The 17,554-nt window shown below is 53.2% G+C and overlaps 1 protein-coding gene across 2 annotated transcripts in view; it reads left to right on the top strand.

Moving 5' to 3' along the window:
• Positions 1-17,554, top strand: part of RASGRF1 (Ras protein specific guanine nucleotide releasing factor 1) — a 106,217-nt gene that overhangs the window by 77,680 nt on the left and 10,983 nt on the right. For both annotated transcript variants that reach the window (XM_007458337.1, XM_007458338.1), the window contains 8 exons: positions 220-390; positions 957-1,063; positions 1,485-1,597; positions 4,110-4,170; positions 7,779-7,882; positions 9,379-9,463; positions 12,580-12,777; positions 16,847-16,926. In XM_007458337.1, the coding sequence (XP_007458399.1) occupies positions 220-390; positions 957-1,063; positions 1,485-1,597; positions 4,110-4,170; positions 7,779-7,882; positions 9,379-9,463; positions 12,580-12,777; positions 16,847-16,926 (919 nt within the window). The remainder of the gene's footprint in view (positions 1-219; positions 391-956; positions 1,064-1,484; positions 1,598-4,109; positions 4,171-7,778; positions 7,883-9,378; positions 9,464-12,579; positions 12,778-16,846; positions 16,927-17,554) is intronic.

The raw sequence follows: 17,554 nt of genomic DNA, 5'->3' as shown, positions 1-17,554 counted from the left end.
TACTCTGAGGCAGCCCTGGGGTGACATGGCATGGCATGAGCGTGTCCCTTCCCGGGGACCCCAGCAGGGGAACAGACCCTGCTGCCACCTCCTGACAAGCCGTGGGTGCAGTGAGCACAGCCAGCCCGTCTTGGGCCCCTTCTAGCCTCAGGACCCCTGGTTTCCTGAGCCGAGGGCTCGACCAGGAAGAACTGACGAGTGGTTCCGTGCTCTCCACAGAGTTCCCACTCTTCTCTTATAATAACGGAGTTGTCATGACCTCCTGTCGCGAGCTGGACAGTAACCGCAGCGCCCTGTCAGCAGCCTCCGCCTTTGCCATAGCAACTGCAGGTGCCAACGAGGGCACCCCAAACAAGGACAAGTACCGGAGGATGTCCTTGGCTAGCGCAGGTACGGGGGATCGCTCACGGCTGGTGATGACAGCCGTGGCCCCAGGGGCTTGTGCCCCTTCAAATGTGGAGCACCTGCTGCCCCAGGGCTTGTTGTGTGCCGAGCCTCCTGCCTGGAGGCCCCTTCCTCCCCACCCACCCCCTCTGCTACTCCAAACCTCTGCTCGGAGTCAAGCCCACTGCCCACGGGAAGCTCGGCCATCCCCACCACCTCCCACTGCCACGACATTTGTCCTGCAGAGAAGGGGTCCCGGAGAGCTCTGATCCAGTGTGGCCCTGTCTGGAGAGGCTGCCAGACGCCTCCAGCAGCCCCTGAAAGGTGCCGAGGTCCGGGAGAGGCAGGTGTATACAGACTGTGCCCACAGAGAAGTCGTGACATCCAGTCTCACTGGTCAGAACCTGGGATGGTTGTCACATATTTTCTCATCCCCTGCCCATAGCCCACCCGCCAGCAGCCAGGTGGGGCAGCCCGACTTCCCCAGATCTGGGGTCTGAGTCTGGACTAGAGGCCAGTGCTGTGTCTTATCCTCGCGTCCCCACTCTTGCCTCTGCCACATGTGCCACCAGGCTTTCCCCCCGACCAGAGGAACGGAGACAAGGAGTTTGTGATCCGCAGAGCGGCCACCAATCGCGTCCTGAATGTGCTCCGCCACTGGGTCTCCAAGCACTCTCAGGTGGGTGGGACTAACCCTGGGGCGGGCTGCTGGGAACCCGAGGCCACTGACCCCAGGAGCCAGCCACCCTGATATTCTCGGGATGGCCTGCTCAGATCCCCTACAATGGGACCTAGGACATTCCAGGGGACGAGGGGCCTCTGCTCTCCACCTCTGTCTACAGCAGGGATACCTCCCAGAGCCTGGCCCAGGGGTGTAGCAGTCAAGATCAAGGGATGGTCCTTGATCTTGCCCAGGGCCTTCTACCTCTGGGTCTGGAGGCTCCACTGACGCCTGGCCAGGCAGCTAGGGAAGAGGGGAGTGAGGCGGGCAGCCTGCTGTGGGCAGGAGTCGAACCCTCAGCCTCCTCCTCTGGCCAGGCCGGGACCACCCCAGGGCAGCTGGAACAGTAGCCACAGCCGCCCTCCCTTCTTTCCCACAGGACTTTGAGACCAACGACGAGCTCAAATGCAAGGTGATCAGCTTCCTGGAGGAGGTCATGCACGACCCGGAGCTCCTAACCCAGGAGCGGAAGGCTGCGGCCAACATCATCAGGTAAGGGCTGAGGTCAGCCTGCTGGGATGCGGCCCTGCGCTCGGCCTCCGGACGGCTGGCCAGAGGCAGGGAGGCAAGGAGGGACAGTCCCAGGCCGAAGGACTGCCTCAGGCAGGTGTGCTGGGAGGATCTCGGGGCAGCCAGGCTCTGGAGTGGGCTATCCATGTGTAGTTCTCCCCTCTGCCTGCCCCCGTCAGGCCTTGAGCCCCTTGAGGCAAGAAGGGTGTCTGTTTCTCCATCCACACCCACTGAGAACACCTGTCTAGCCCATGCAGTCCTGCGTGGTAGCCACTAGCGACATATAGGTGTGAAATCTCAATTAATTAAAATTAAATAAAATTTAACATTCAGTTCTGGGACTTTCTGGCGGTCCAGTGGTTAGGACTCTGAGCTTTCACTGCAGGGGGCTTGGGTTCCATCCCTGGTCGGGGAAGATCCCACATGCCACCCAGACCAAAAAAAAAAAAAAAGAATAGCATTAAAAAAAATAAATTAATAAAATTCAGCTCCTTGGTCACACGAGCCATGGTGCCTCCATACTGGGCAGCATAAAGAACATTCCCATCGTTGAGGAGGGTTCTGTTGAACAGCACTGGCAAGCCCCTGTTTCTAGGTGCTCAGGGAATGTCTGTTGAATTGAGTTAAGTTGTCCCCAAACCTGTCCCTTTTCCTCCTGCCCCAGACTGCCTCTCCTGACGGAGGTCAGAGGTCAGGTGGCCCCACGTCCAAGCCCTGCTGGCTCAGACAGTGACTCACTGTGTGACCTTGGGCAAGCCCCTTCTCTGAACCTCGTTTTTCTCCTCTGTAAAATGGGCGAGCAGCACCCACTTCCAGGGCTGTGGTGAGGCTGTGGTGAGATCATGCTGATGCCTCTGCAGGTCTTTCAGGGGTGTTGGGCGCAGGCCCCAGTCCACCCACTGCTCCCATCCTGCTGACTCAGGCTGCCCTCCGGACCTGCCCAGGTGCACGGGCTCGCGGTCAGGCCTCACCTCCTCACCTCTTGCCTGGCTCCGGCTGCCCCTGTCTGTCTCGCGGTCATGGTCTCTGACACAGACTTGCAGCCACTTTCCTGCCGACCACCCAGTCTGCAGTCTTCCTCCAGCCAGACCATCCACTTTGCTTTCCCAAGGCCCGTGCTGCAGGCCCTGTCGTTCCTGCAGGCTCAGCATCCTAGACTCTCTTCCACACGTCCCTGCCTTCAGTACCTGCCCCCTAGACACACACACACACACACACACACACGCACATGTACGCATACGCACACACACACATGCACAGAGTCAGCCACCAGGTCCCCCAGGCGCCTCTTCCTGGTCCCCAGGAGGCTTGCAGGGCTGTGCCGGGACCTTGAGCCTATCAGCCAAAGTCACCCTCGGTCAGGGAGCTTGTTTGGGATGCTGCCGGGGTGCAGGGGAATGTGCCGGCTGTGCTGTTGGGCAGCCCTGGTGTGGACGGTGGACCCACCAAGCCCCAGCTGCGGGTCTGCAGGTGAGAATCCTCTGAGCCACTGCTTCCTCAGTGGGAGATCACCAGTGACTCAACCAGGCCCTGCAGCCTCCTGAGTGTCCCCCCAGCCCCAGCTTGGCTCTCAGGCCCATCCCTGGGATTCATGATCGCTGTCGGAACGAGGGTGCAGCACTTTGGCCTGACTCCGAGGGTCCACCCTCTTTCCCCACCACTACTTGGGACCCACTCAACTGTACTCAGCAGCCCATCAATGGCGTCCCACCTCCGGGCCTTTGGCCCCCACACTGCTGCCTCCCACCATCCTCCGTCTCTCCCGTTTGGACGGCTTCCCAGCCCCTCCTGGCCTCTCTGATCCTCCAGTCCTGAAGCTCCTTCCCCTCCTTCCCCGCATCATCCCACAGGCACGCAGGAGCATGGACCATGTGCCCAGCCCGTGCCGGGTACCAGAGCTACAGGGACAAATCGGACATCACTCTGCCCTCAGGGGCTCCTGGCGGGTCTAGCGGTGGGGGGACAGGCACATACACAGCCGTTTCAACATGGGGAGCCTGAGGCTGAGACCACAGGAAGCCCGGGGCCTGAGGGAGTCCTAGGTGGGGACCTTGCCCAGCCAGGGAGCTGAATCCTGAAGACAGCCCATCAAGAAGTCAGTGACGGGCTTCTCTGGTGGCGCAGTGGTTGAGAGTCCGCCTGCCGATGCAGGGGACACGGGTTCGTGCCCCGGTCTGGGAGGATCCCACATGCCGCGGAGCGGCTGGGCCCGTGGGCCGTGGCCGCTGGGCCTGCGCGTCCGGAGCCTGTGCTCTGCGGTGTGGTGGGGGAGGGCCTGCAGCGGTGAGAGGCCCATGTACCGCAAAAAAAAAAAAGAAGTCAGTGACAAGAAAGGGAAAAGGGAGCTCCTGGCGCACGAAATGGCAGAGCACAGACAGAGAGATGGGGGGCGCCGAGACCGTGGGGCCTTGCGCGCTGGGGCAGGGGGTGGGTGCTGCCCCAAAGGCAGGGGGGACTGAGCACATGGGGCTCATTGTGCTTTCTCGTCTCATAGGACTCTGACCCAGGACGACCCGGGGGACAGCCAGATCACGCTGGAGGAGCTCACACAGACGGTGAGCCAGGCCCGCCCCCTTGCTCGCTGGCCAAGTCTGTCCTTCCCTGGCCTCCTGGCTCCCAGGATCCCCACCCAATGACCCCTTGATGGAGCTCAGTCACCCCCTGTATTGGTTTCCTAGAGCTGCCCTAACAAAATACCCCAGACTGGTGACTTAAAATAACAGAATTTTATTCTCTCATAGTTCTGGAGGCCAGAAGTCTGAAATTAAGGTGTCGCTGGGGCCATGCTCCATCCAAAGGTTCTAGGGGAGGACCCTTCTGGGCCTCTTCCGGCATCTGGTAGCCCTGGGCGTTGCTTGGCTTGTGGCAGTGAAATCTCCCATCTCTGTCTCCATCGTCACATCGCCATCTTCTACCTGGGTGTCCCTGCATCCTTTTCCCTCTGTGTATGTCTGTCCCTGTGTCCAAACTTCCCCGTCTTATAAAGACACCAGTCATACTGGATTAGGCCCACTCTTAATGACCTCATCTTACCTGAGCACATCTATAAAGACCTTATTTCAAAATAAGGTCACAGTCACAGGTACCAGGGTTTAGCACTTCAGCTTATCTTTTTTTGGCTGGTGCGGAATTCAACCCATAACGCCACCACCTCCATTTTCTTCATCCTCTGTCTCCCATCCCTCCCCTGATGCCTCAACTCTCTCTGGTCGCATTGTCCCTGGAAGGAGGAGGGTAGGAAGTCAAGCCTTCAGTGGATGAGATGCCCCTATGCGCTGGAGCTGTGCTAGAGTCTTAAAGACGCTTATCAATAGTGCTGCAAGTTTATATCATTATCCCCACCTTCCGGAGGAGGCAGCTGAGGCAGGGGTAGGGGGAGCGACCCAGCCCAGGTTATGCTAAGTGACAGAGCTGGTGTTCACACTCAGAACTCATTGCGCACGCCACACTGCCTCACCTGGAGGGGACAGGATGCAGTTGGCCACCTGCCTAGAAATGAGGGGACCCCGGGCAGAGCTCACGGTAGCGTTCCATGCGGTGGAAGGGGACGATGGTCTGTGTGCTTCCAGGGCCTGGCTAGGCCCACTTTTATTTCCAGGTTGATGACGTGCCACCACGAGCCACCCCAGAGCCCCAGGCCCCTGCCATCCACCACTGCAGCCAAGGAAGCTCAAAGCCAACTCTGACCTCCCCGGAGGTGGAGACCGTGCGGGCCCCTTGGCCCCCGCTGGCTCGCTTCTCAAGCTGGCTGAGTGACGTCCATTCTGTCCCAAGTAGCCAGTGTGAGGACTTAGGCCTCTGGGCTCTGAGCCCGCTGCTCCCCTCTTGTCCCCTCTCCTGACTCCTGGAGCTCGTTCTCCTGCTCGGGGCATGGGTGAGGCCATCCATGGAACACTGGCACCCCGCCTGCACCTGGCCCCTGAGAGCAGCACTGCAGGGCTGGCACCCCAGGAAGCCACACGTGCCCCCCGCAGGGAAGCTCAGGGGAGCAGCTACACTCTGCCCTTGTTTCCCAGTAGGGGCCCGACTGGAATGTTTACCCCTCAAGAGCCTGAGGGCCTCTTGTTCCTTCATGAAGAGCTGAGGCTCTTCAGAACAAAGCACTGCCCGCCGAGCTGCCCCCGGCCCTGACCTGGTTCCCAGAGGCCAGAGGGCCTGCAAGGGGCATGTCCAGTGTGGAGGAGGCCCCACGGCCTCACCAGAGAGCAGAAGGGCTTCCTGCTGTGACGGCTTTCCAAGCCTCTGCTGCCAGGCTCAGCCCTCACCTGGCCACGCCAGGAGGAAGCAGGGGGAGCCGCCCCTCCTCCTTGCCCAGCACTCTTGCTGGGCCTCCCCGCAGCACTCAGTGCCCCTGGCCACTGGGCCACCCCACCCTGGCTCGTAGGCCACTACCCAGGCCCAGCCCGGCCCTTGGTCCTGACAGTTCAGCCATCCTGGGCCTTGAGGAGCAGGCTGAGCTCCCCGCCTACCGCCCCTGCTTCAGAGGCTGGGGGTTCCTCCCCATGAGCCTCCTGACCCTGCAACACAGTGTCCCAGGAGGCACCTGCTGCTCTCATCCCCACGTCCCCGCTGCCTTCCTGAGAACTTTTCCTCCCCTGTTGGCATCGTGTCCCTCACACCCGGGCTCCTGCATCTGGGCTTCTGCACAGAGCATTCCTGGCCCAGGGCGACTGTGTCAGGGGGATGCATGGACCCTCACCAACACACATGCACACACACCACACACACACACTACACACACACATGCGCACACACCACACACACATACTAGACACACACCACACACCACACACACACACACAAACACACGCACACACACACACAACACACACACACCACGCAGAGGCTGGAGTAGGAGCCCTTTCCTCAGCTTTCCCACACTCTGTCCCTGCTCTGGTCCTGTGACTGGAGCTCCTGAAGCCAGGGACGTGTTTTCTGGTCTTTCTGTCTCTGGTGTCTTGCAAGGTCCTGGCAGGGCCGTTCTGGATGACTGTTTGCCGAGAAGTGGGAGGGAGAGACTCTGTCCAGGAGGGGGGGCTTGTTCCCTTGATTCGGGGTTGCCCCACTTTCCTTGTGATCAGTGCGGCTTCCAGGGGCTCGGCCGGCTGGCCGGGCCCTCTGGGCAGGGTAGCTGCCCCTCTCCTCTGACGCGGCCCAGTTGGCCCCAAGGGGGAGAACAGGGGCGTCCTTGGTCCCGACTCTCTTCCCAAGACTGCACAGTTGTCCCCTCCCCCTATTTTCTCTAGCTCCCTGCAGCCTCTCCCAGATCCAGCAGACTTTCCAGAGGCCTTTGTGCCCTGGGCCTCATCTTGTCTAATCCCTGCCGTGGGGACATTGGCCCCCTCGCCAGTGTTTGCTGAGGATTTCCCTTGATCGGGGGGCTCAGGTAGCGGTCACCTTTAAAGGTGGTGTCCATGGTGGCCCTGGGGGCGGGAGCATGGTACCCAGGGCTAAGGCAGACAGCTGTCTTCTGGGCACAGGACGGGGGCACTGTCCCAGGAGGTACTCACACCGGTGAGTTCTTCTCTGCTAATGAAGGTTAAAAGGAAATTTTATGGGGAATTCCCTGGCGGTCCAGTGGTTAGGGCTACACGCTCTTACTGCCGAGGGCCCGGGTTCAATCCCAGTTGGGGAACTAAGATCCCACAAATCCTACAAGCTGCACACCATGCAGCACAGCCAAAAAAAAAAAAGAAAAAGAAATTTTATGGAGCCAGTTGTGGACCCAGACAGGACCTGAAGGGAAAGACGGATCACAGCCTGGAGTCGGATGGCCTGTGTTCCGGTCTCAGTCGTCCTGTTTCTGGCTGATTGCCGTGGGCTAGTCATTAATCTCTGGGTGCCTCTGTTGTCTCATCCATGCTCTGGGGGCAAGTGATGACCAAACGAGTGACCCGGAAGCACAGAACAGGCCTGCGCGTTCACGCAGACACACACACACACACACACACACACACACACACACACGGCACGACAGAGAGCGACTCCCAGCCCCCTTTCGTCCCGTCCTCATCTCCCCTCGGCAGGTCTGCCAGCGGGCGGCCTCCCCAGTCACGCCCCACCCACCCACTCACCAGAATCGAGGTGGAGATGCCCTCCAACAAGTGGCCAAAAAGCCAGAAGGTGTCCCTCATGGGCCTAACTGGGACCTTGCTCCTCTCAGGCTGAAGGCGTGAAGGCCGAGCCCTTTGAAAACCACTCAGCCCTGGAGATCGCGGAGCAGCTGACCCTGTTGGACCACCTGGTCTTCAAGAAGATCCCTTATGAGTGAGTGGGTGCAGGTTCAGACACCCCAGCCTTCCTCCTCGGGCACCGTCTTTGGCTGAATCCCCATCACTGAAGCATGCTCAGTAGATTTCCAGAGCTGCATGGATTGATTCTCCACAGCTTGAAACAAAAATGCACGTGCCGGCAGGGATGAGAGAGGATCCCTATCCCCTTTCCTGTCCCCAAGTTCCGTCCTTACCTACCAGCTACATGTGCGTGCCCGCGCGCGCGCGCGCGCACGCACACACACACACACACACACACACACACACACACACTTTTCCAGAAGCAGCTCTAATTCGGCGCTCCTTTCCTGGAGGTCTAGAAAATGAGTATGTGTTCACGTATGTGCACACATGTACATGTGAGCAAATGTGCACACACGCATGAGTGTGTGTCGGTGTGTATGCATGTGCAGGAGCAGACTCTGGGGGGACTCTCTGGACTTTGAAGCAGCCCCAAGGCCTGGTTGTTACCTGCTCTGGCCCAGCTGTTCGTTGTAACTATACCACCTACATAATTTTTTACCACCCTTTATTCACCTAACGGTACACCAAAATGGTATCTGTAAAGACATCGTTTTTAATAAGTGCACAGTATTCCCCAGCAGTGCACTAAGCCATGGGCTTGTTTCCAGTTTTCACTTCTATATTTAAAGCTGGGGCAAACCTCCTTGTAATTAAATATGTCTCTGAATTTCTGACAATTGTCCTAGAATAGTTTCCTGAAATTGGAATCACTGCTTCTGAGGTTATGAATCATTGTAGGACTTTTGATCTCTGCTTTCCAGAAAGGTAGCCCCACCTGGCACACACAGAGGCCCCCACTGACTGGGGCACTAACTCACCTAGACAGAGAGTGTCGACATTTTAGAAACCTGCCGCATCTCCTGCATGTAGAGACAGCAGTTATTTCTGACAGTAGTTATTGCTCCCTCCTGCCCATGGAACTGTCCAGGTCACTCTCACAGTCACTATCAAATAAGGAGCTTCTCCTGGAGGCCTGGATGGTCTACGGTCCCATGAGGTCACCATTACCAGAGCACACTGCTGGCTTGGCTTGCAAGCTCCTTTATACTTCCATCTGGCCCTTTTTTGTGGCCTTCTGTCCTCCCTGTTCTACAGACCAACTTCTGCAAGGTGACTTTAAAACGGGAGCTCTCCCATTCAGAAACAAGATCCAAAACAAGATCTGATGTGCCCATTGCACCGTATCTCATTTCAGCCTCACAATAACCCTGTAAGAAAAGTATTGTCACTATTCCTGTCTCACAGATGAGGAAACTGAGGCCCGGAGACATCAAGGGCTTACCCAAAGCCACACAGCTGGTACGAGGCAGAGCTAGACCTGACCCCAGGGTCCCTTCCTCTCGAGGGCTCTGCAGAAAGTTACTCCCCAGAAATGACAACTTCAAAAAGCAGAGAACTCAAAGCAAAGAAATCAGCAAAGGCAAACCTAACCTCATCCACCCCGGGTTTCTCCCTTTCTTCCTACAGGGAGTTCTTCGGACAAGGATGGATGAAACTGGAAAAGAATGAAAGGACCCCTTATATCATGAAAACCACTAAGCATTTCAATGATGTGAGTATGGGGGTAGGGGAGCGGGTGCAGTGCCTTTCTCTGCAGGTTTCTCTTCGGCGAGGCCTTCTGAAAGGGCTGTACACCTGGCTAGAACCAGACCACCTGGGTCCTCTCCAGCTCCGTGATTCATGGGCATGATAATTTCATTTAAAGCTCACGCCCATCCTAAAAGATGGGGGCTGTTATCACACTTTAGATACAAAGAAACCGAGACTCTGAAGGGCAGATGCCTGAGGTCTCCTGACCAGTGTCTGGTAGCTCGTGGCCTTCCTCTGCTGTACAGCCCCAGCCAGAAGGAAGAAATCTCTCCCGGCAACTTCCCCGCATTTGCCCAAGCTCCAACCCCTGCAACCGCGGGGACCCATCCACCCCCAGCCTTGTGACAGCCTTGAGGGCATTTGCACTCAGCATCTTCATTCCTCTGTTGATGAATTTAACCATCAACACAAGAGCTTTTGACGGCCGGAAGTGGAGGCATATGAGTCCACCTGTCCTGACCGCCTGGTCAAGGCCGCATCATGTCAAACACAGCCGGGGTCGGACCCTCATCCTGGGAAGGTCCTCAGCAGCCTGGAGGAAACAAGGAGGACCCAGGTATTGCAGCTCAGGGGAGGAGCCCGACAGGGAACACAGCCGTAGAATGGAGAGCAGGATGTATAGCAGGAGAGAGGAAGCGATGGATGTGGGCAAGGCCCCAGGAAACACACACGAGGCCTGAGTCAGACGACGCCTGACCCAAAAGTCCAACCACAGCACCAGGCAGCAAAAAATGTCCCTCTCCGGGGACTTCCCTGGTGGTCCAGTGGTTAGGACTCCACGCTTCCAATACAGGGCACGTGGGTTCCATCCCCGGTCAGGGAGCTAAGAATCCCACATGCCGCATGGCGCGGCCAAAAAAAAAAAGTCCCTTTCCCCCCTCTCCCACCCTCTCCCCCAGTGTGTACCCAGGACTCACATAAGTAAAAGGTGAGAATATGAAGTGAGCATTTATTGAATGTTGACCGTGTGCCAAGCACTATGCCAAGGGTTACGTAAGCATCATCTCATTTAATCCTGTTATTCTCATTTTTGTCTAATTCTCTGTTATGGATGAAGAAACCGAGGCTCAAGGAAGTTAAATTTCACCCCCAGTCATCAGCAGAAGAGAATGCTTTGAACCCACACAATCCACCTCCAGAGGGCTACCCTCATCGCTACCTGGCATTTGGCCATCTCTGTTAAAATCCACCTTTCTTTGTTTTCAGGTACACAGCATGTGTACCTCTTTGAAGGTGATATTCATGGCCTGAAACTCTGTTTCTTAATCTCTCCCTGACACAGGGTTTTGTTTTGTTTTGTTTTTGCTGTTTCCCAGTCCTGTTGTCTTTAATTCTTTATCTTATTGATTGGTACTGGCTAGGATCTCCAGTATCAGGGCTAGAACTAGGGTAAGTTGAACGAGGTGCTCAGGGGGCAAAATTTAAGGGACTGTTCACCCTCGGGTGCATGCACTTGCACCCTGGGTGCCTCCAGACCTGGCCCTTTATGACAGTGTTCAACAGAAATGGTGATAGTGAATCTTATTCTTGGTTTTAAAGAGAATGCTTCTAATATTTCCCTGCTTAAGATAATGTTTGTTTCTTTATCAAGTTAAAGAAATTCTTCTTATTATTCCTTGTTTGCTAATAGTGGTTTTTACTATAAATGAATACTGCATTTTATCAAAATTTTTTCTGCATCTATTGAGATGGTCATATGGTTTTTCTCCTTTAAATCTGTTGATGTGATGAATGACAGTTACAGAGTTTTCTCTAATATTCAACCATCCTTGTGTTCCATGGACAAATCTAAAATATTCATGTTATATTAAACAAAAGGATGTGTAATTTTTCCTTCTTGTATTTTCTGTATCTGGATTTGGTATCAAGATTGTACTGGCTTCATAGAATAAATTGGCAGGTATTCCTTTTTTCTCTCTTCTCTGGAAGATTTGACTACTCTATTCCTTTAAAAAAGTTATATAACATGTGTAAAACTGTTTTGAATTCCGTGTTTTCTTTATGGAAAAAAATACTAATTCAATTTAATTAAGGTTTATAATATGTGTGCTATTTTGTACTACCATTCCTCCCGGATTCTCTTCAGTAGTTTTTCCTTCTTAAATAGTTTTATAATTCATTCTTCTTTATATACATCCTTTAGAAATTTTTCTAAAGAAGAATATTTCTGGGTGGTAAAGCCCTACAATTTATATTCATTGGTAACTGTCCTTTAATCACCTTTATTTTTTTAATAACAAGTCGTGTTTTTTGTACTTTTTATTTTTAAATAATTATTGATTCATAGGAAATTGCAAAGAAATGTACAGGGAGGTCCAGTATTTCCTGCTGCCCCAGTTCCTTGTGGTTGTAGCTCCCTGATGTTTTGGCCCCAGCTTCCTACCCCCTGGCTGCTCCAGGTCCAGTCCACATTTAGTTTGTGTGTATGTGATTATTTGCTGTGCAGGGGTAGAGTAGTCCTTGGATATGTGAGACCAGGGATGCCCCAAAGTGTGTGTCCTATCCAAGCTTTAGTTGTATGGTGGGAGTTTCCCTCAGAGCTTGGCTCTTCTTAACTCTCTGTTCTTCTGGATAAACTTCAGAATTACTTTGTCAGGTTTTCAAGATAACTCGCATTGCATGTTTTATTGGATTGCATTAAACTTGTACATTCGTTTTCAAAAAAGACATATTTACATTTCCATTTTGGAATCTAATCTTTTTCTTCATTAATCAATTCTTTTATTACCTTTGGTAATAAAAGGTATTTTTATTTATTTTTCATGTAGCATCCTACATAGTTCTCATTACAGATCCCAGGTAATTTACAGATTCCCACTGGTATTTTGAAGATGGTATCTTTTTTCATTGTATTTTCTAATTGGTATTGCTAATATATATTAAAAAAATTATTTTTGTATATTGAGTCTTTAACCAGCTACCCTAATGAGCTCTGTTGGTTGTTCTGGCAGTTTTCCAATTCATTCTTCCAGGAATTTTCAAACAGACAATCATTTAATCTGCAAATAATGGTGATTTATCATCTTTACAATACTTACTCCTTTTACTTTTTTCTTATCTTATTGCATGGGCTTAAAGATCAGTAACTTGATTGCTTCAGAAATCATCCGAAATGAGGACATCAATGCGAGGGTGAGCGCCATCGAGAAGTGGGTGGCCGTGGCTGACATATGCCGATGCTTACACAACTACAATGCTGTTCTGGAGATCACCTCATCCATGAACCGGAGCGCAATCTTCCGGCTGAAAAAGACATGGCTCAAAGTCTCTAAGCAGGTGCGGGCAGGAAGCCAGCTTGGCCTGATGGTCTGGGCTGGGGATGGGGCGGAGAGACCAGAGGGCCACCATCCATAGGTGGATGAAGGACAGGGTGAGGGCCAGTACTCCCAGGTAAAACAGAGAACCTCTTCTCCTATTTCACCTGGGACCAGATGTCAGGCCAACGGATGTGGCACTAGGACCTTGTGGGACTTTAATTCCCACTTGAATAATCAATATGCCAAAGTGGGATATAGGACAGTGATTATTGGTCCCAACACTCTTTTCCTTGAGTTGGGACAAAAGAGTGGTGACTTCTTGGGGATCTCAGTCCAGATCTGCAGGTTACCGAGATGGTGGCCAGATGATCCTGCAAGTCCTTTCCTCGGATGTTGATTTCACCAGCCCTTCTGGCCCCCAGAGAGTTAACTTGTCCCTGTTACCCATTAGATAGTATATGATCTTAAATATGGGCTTGATCTTTATTCACTCAGAACCTGATTCTGAAAAACCATAAGGTGGAATCTTCCTCAGGAATAAAGCTCCTTGCCCTGGGGTCATGAGGAGGCAGCTCTCCTGAAAGGAGAGCACAACGGGACACTTAGGCCACCTCCTTTCTGGGTGCACTGGATGTCCCAGCCCCAGCCTGCATGTTGGCAGAAAGCTGGACAGTGACCACCAAGGGACACGGTAAGCCTCCAAAGGCACCAGTAACTTGGTTATAGTGTCTCTGGTCCTACAGCCAGGTGGGCTGTGTGGGGCCCAGGGTCTCCAAGGGGCCTGTCCCATCTGGACCGTTCTGGACTTACCCCCCTCATAGTTCTGTTTCTCCCCTGCCCCTCACTACTCTCCTCGTGCCAATGGCAGGGCATGATTCTACTCCCCAGGCAGGCAGCAGGCCCATAAATCCCTCCTACTTAGATAAGCAGCCAATCTCAGGACAGCCCTGGGACATCTCTGCTGCCCTTCTGCTGCCAGCCAATCACTGCAGCTCCAGATTAGAGCAGGACTGCAAAGTACCCCTTCCATCCAATGAGGCTGGGCCTCTTGCTTAGCACACAGAGATGCCAGGGTCAGGATGAAAACCAGAAGGTGTCTCTCTTGTGAGCGGGCTTCTAGAAAGAACAGAGGCTGGAAATGCGGGAGCTCAGGTGAGCAGGCACATCTGGCCACACGTGGCACACAGTGTCATAAACTCCCGAAGTCGGGTTGAGCAAGGCTGCCACAGAACCTCTAAGTCATCTAGGCTGATCGGCCTGTTGAGGTTCAGACGTGGCTATGGGCAGAGTCTGAGGGACCCATTTCAGGTCAGCATCTTTCTTCTCCTGCCCTATTCCATCAGAATGATGTCATCTTTCCTAGAAGCCCGCAGACCAGGCTCCATTTTCCTACCCCATTTCTGGGGGTGCAGGAATTTCTTGGCTGCATTCCCCAGCATCACCCTTGTCATAGAGTTGGGAGGGAACTGCCTTGACCATCCTGAAGTCTTCCATTCTCTTAGGAGAGTGCAAATGGAGGGCAGTTAGAGGTCAAGGTGTGTGATCTGGCCTGCCTTCCAGGATGTCATTCAAGACCTAGGGCCAGCCAGCCAGCCTGGTCCAAAACTCAAAGATGCCTCTGAAAACACATCTAGGCCTGCACCCTCTATGGCAGACTGGACCACACTGGCTTCTCCCAGCCCTTCAGTTTGTGCTATAGTTGTCTGTGTGCATAGCTGCCGGCTCCAAGAGCTTCTGGGTAGCCATGGCCGTGGCCTGGTCAACACCAACCAGGAACAGTTCACTGTCCCTCTGCAGGTATCCCATAGGCCAAGATGGCCACATTTCTGCAGCTAGTTTTTTTTTTTTTAATCATTCCCTTCAATGTGCCAGCCCAAAGCAGAAAAGCCTGTGTCCAAGTCCAGTCTAGCCTCGGCAAGAGTCAGAATTAGTTTGGGATGTCCGGTGCCTCCCCTTTCTTCTTCCAACCTCTCTTCCCATCCTCTTTGAAAATAAGAACTTTCCCTCGGGAAAGGATCAGATGATGCACCTCCATTGGATGATGCAGATGACTAATGCAGTTATATGTGTTTCCTCTCCCTGGAATGGTTGGATTTCAGTAGAGACATAAGCCTCTCTTTGACTAACTATACTTTTTGGCTTCTTTGGAAGGAGCAGCCTTGGCCATCCAGAAATCTTGTTTGGCGAACAGGAAAGGATGGTATTTAAGAGGCCATATATAATCATCTTTCTTCCTGACACTGTTTCCAAGGCAGGCTCCTTGCTTGGTCTCTGGTTTCAGAGACGTATTCCAAGTGCCCCCGTATTTCGACTCCCTGGTGTCCATACTCCAGCAGAGATGCCCAAGGCCCCAGGGGGCCTGCTATCCCAGTGAGCCTCAAAGGATGGAAGCTCCTGGCGTGGCCAGAAGATGCTTGAGCTGCTTCAAGTCAGAACACACTTTCTAAGCAGCAGCTGGGAAAATCCAGTGGCCTCCCAGGACACAAATCTCCTTCCTGGACCGAAAGCAATAACCGGAAGAGGAGCAGACACACACCTCAAGTAAGCACGCAGGTGCGGAAGAAATCAAAGCGTGCCCACCTCGGAGCCACAAATTGGCCCCAAGTGTATGCAAGAACCCCACCCACCAGAATATCTTTTGTACATTTTCATGGTCTCTGAGCATGGTGATGCTTTACCTGGAGCTACGTGGCTGTGTAGCTTTTACGTCACCCACAATTCTGGACTGTCTGAATGAGTATTGCCCTTAAGGAACACCTGGACCTACCCTCCCATTTTCCAGATACGAAAGTCAAAACCTAGCAAAGTGAGCAGAGTGGTACCTGGCCCACAGGCATGCTGAGGGTGGGCGACAGAGTCCACTGAGGGCTCTGGACACTCAGACGCCACATCTGGCCTCAAGCTGCAGCATCTCATGTCTCTGCAGGTGGAGGGGAAAGAAGAGGATGCAAGAGCACAGCTCTGGAAAGAGATTAAGTGCAGGAGGGCCATTGAGAGCCTGGGGTGGAGGTTCGCCTGGGCGTCTGAGAAGGGTCATCGCAGGTGAAAGCAGAATCATCTGCCCTTGGCTTGGTGGGGCTTGTTCCATCCTGGCCTGCGGCTCTTTCACCAGATCCAGAATAAATGTTTGCTTTGAGCGGGGTCAGTCCAAACCAGGCGACAAGACTTCGGATTGATAGGAGGCACCGAGCAGATGGGTGTTTCTCAGATAAAAATTAGACCCGAAGATCAGGGGTGTACTTGGCCTCTGTGGCCAGTGTCCCCTCCAGGCTGACTAGCCCCTCTGGTAATAAGATGCACGGCTGGCTGGTCTCCGGCCCGGTTTCTCAACCACATTCTGGATTCTGAGGGTTAGAGCTGGAAAGGTGGTCACTAGTCATCCCCCCGTTTTATGAATGAGGGCGCTGAGGACCTCAGAGGTGAAGGGGTTTCCCCAGGTCACACAGGAGAAGCACAAAGCCGGGCTCCACCCAGGACATGCTCTGTGGCACACACCTGGTCCCTTAAGACAAACTCCAGCCACCCAAGTTGCTCCGGCCTGATACGTGGGCAGGGCCTGGCCTGGTCATTTGGCAAAAGATGGGACCCTTTGCTGCAGGGTTTCCTCTTCTCCATCAAAGTCTTTTCTCCTTTGATGATCAGTTCATCTGCCATCTTCTTTCCTTGATTCTTAAATCTGGGTGGTGCTCCTGATATAGCAAAGTGAAGGTATGAGAAGATGGTCATATCCTTTGGGTACAGTCGCGAGAAAGATCATGATGTTGAAGCACAGGCCATGCCCTGTACCTGGTCCAGGTCCCTGGAGTTACCCCCGCCAAGTCCTTCCCAACCACCCAGGTCTCAGGACCCTGACACTTGGACCCTCCTGACCCTACTCCCATGTTTCTGAAAGATGTATGAACACAGGCAAGCAAAACAAACATCCGTGTCTGCCTCCTCAGGAGTTCAGGGTCAAGTCCCCAGACCCAGGAAGTCCCCAAATCCCCGTGCCCTATCTCGAGGAGGCAGAGTGAAGCCCTGGAGTGTGGGCCAGAGTCGCGGGCCTTGATGTGTGCTATGTGCTAGTAAATACTTCTAATTCCTTCTAGACAAAAACTTTGATTGATAAGCTCCAAAAGCTTGTGTCGTCAGAGGGCAGATTTAAGAATCTGAGAGAAGCTCTGAAAAAGTAAGTGTGTGTCATTTTGTCACCATTATTTTTTAAATTGTAGAACCACACTGCAGAGGCATTCACGTGCCACCCCTGGCTGGAGCAGGAGGTCTGTCTGTCTGTCCATCTGTCGACCCACAAGACCGACCCCTACACAACCCAGACCCCCAGGGCAGGTCAGCTTTGTCCTCCATCATCTACCAGAGAAATTCCAAGGTGTCAGGGCATTTCCCAGGAGAGGCACAGGAAGCGTCTTGAGACGTGCAGTAGCTGTGATGATGGTAATAGTGGTGCCGGATTCCTTGATTCCAAAATGCACATTTTATTTTACATTTTACCATTTCTGACATCAGGATACATCTCACAGTCAGTGTATTTATTTTGTATGATTGTGTTTCCTTTTTGTACTGGATAATTAGTCATCAAGACAAGAGTGCATTTTACACACAATGGCATCTTGGAATCGAAGAGATACGGTTTTACCAGTAATTTACACCTTACAGTTTGCAAAGTTTGTGCCCTGCCTGGCCATGGTGTGTGCAGCCCCATTAACACTGCCTGGGAGCGGGGCCTTCTCAACCTCGGCACTCTTGTCCTTTAGACCAGGATTTTTTTTTTTTTTTTTTTTTTTTTTTTTTTCCCCCCC

The sequence above is a fragment of the Lipotes vexillifer genome, unplaced genomic scaffold, assembly GCF_000442215.2.
Source record: "Lipotes vexillifer unplaced genomic scaffold, Lipotes_vexillifer_v1.1 scaffold1321, whole genome shotgun sequence".
In the NCBI taxonomy this organism is placed as follows: Eukaryota; Metazoa; Chordata; class Mammalia; order Artiodactyla; family Lipotidae; genus Lipotes; species Lipotes vexillifer.
The sequence above is the reverse complement of the archived record's forward strand: the minus strand, read 5'-3'. Positions and strand labels throughout refer to the sequence as shown.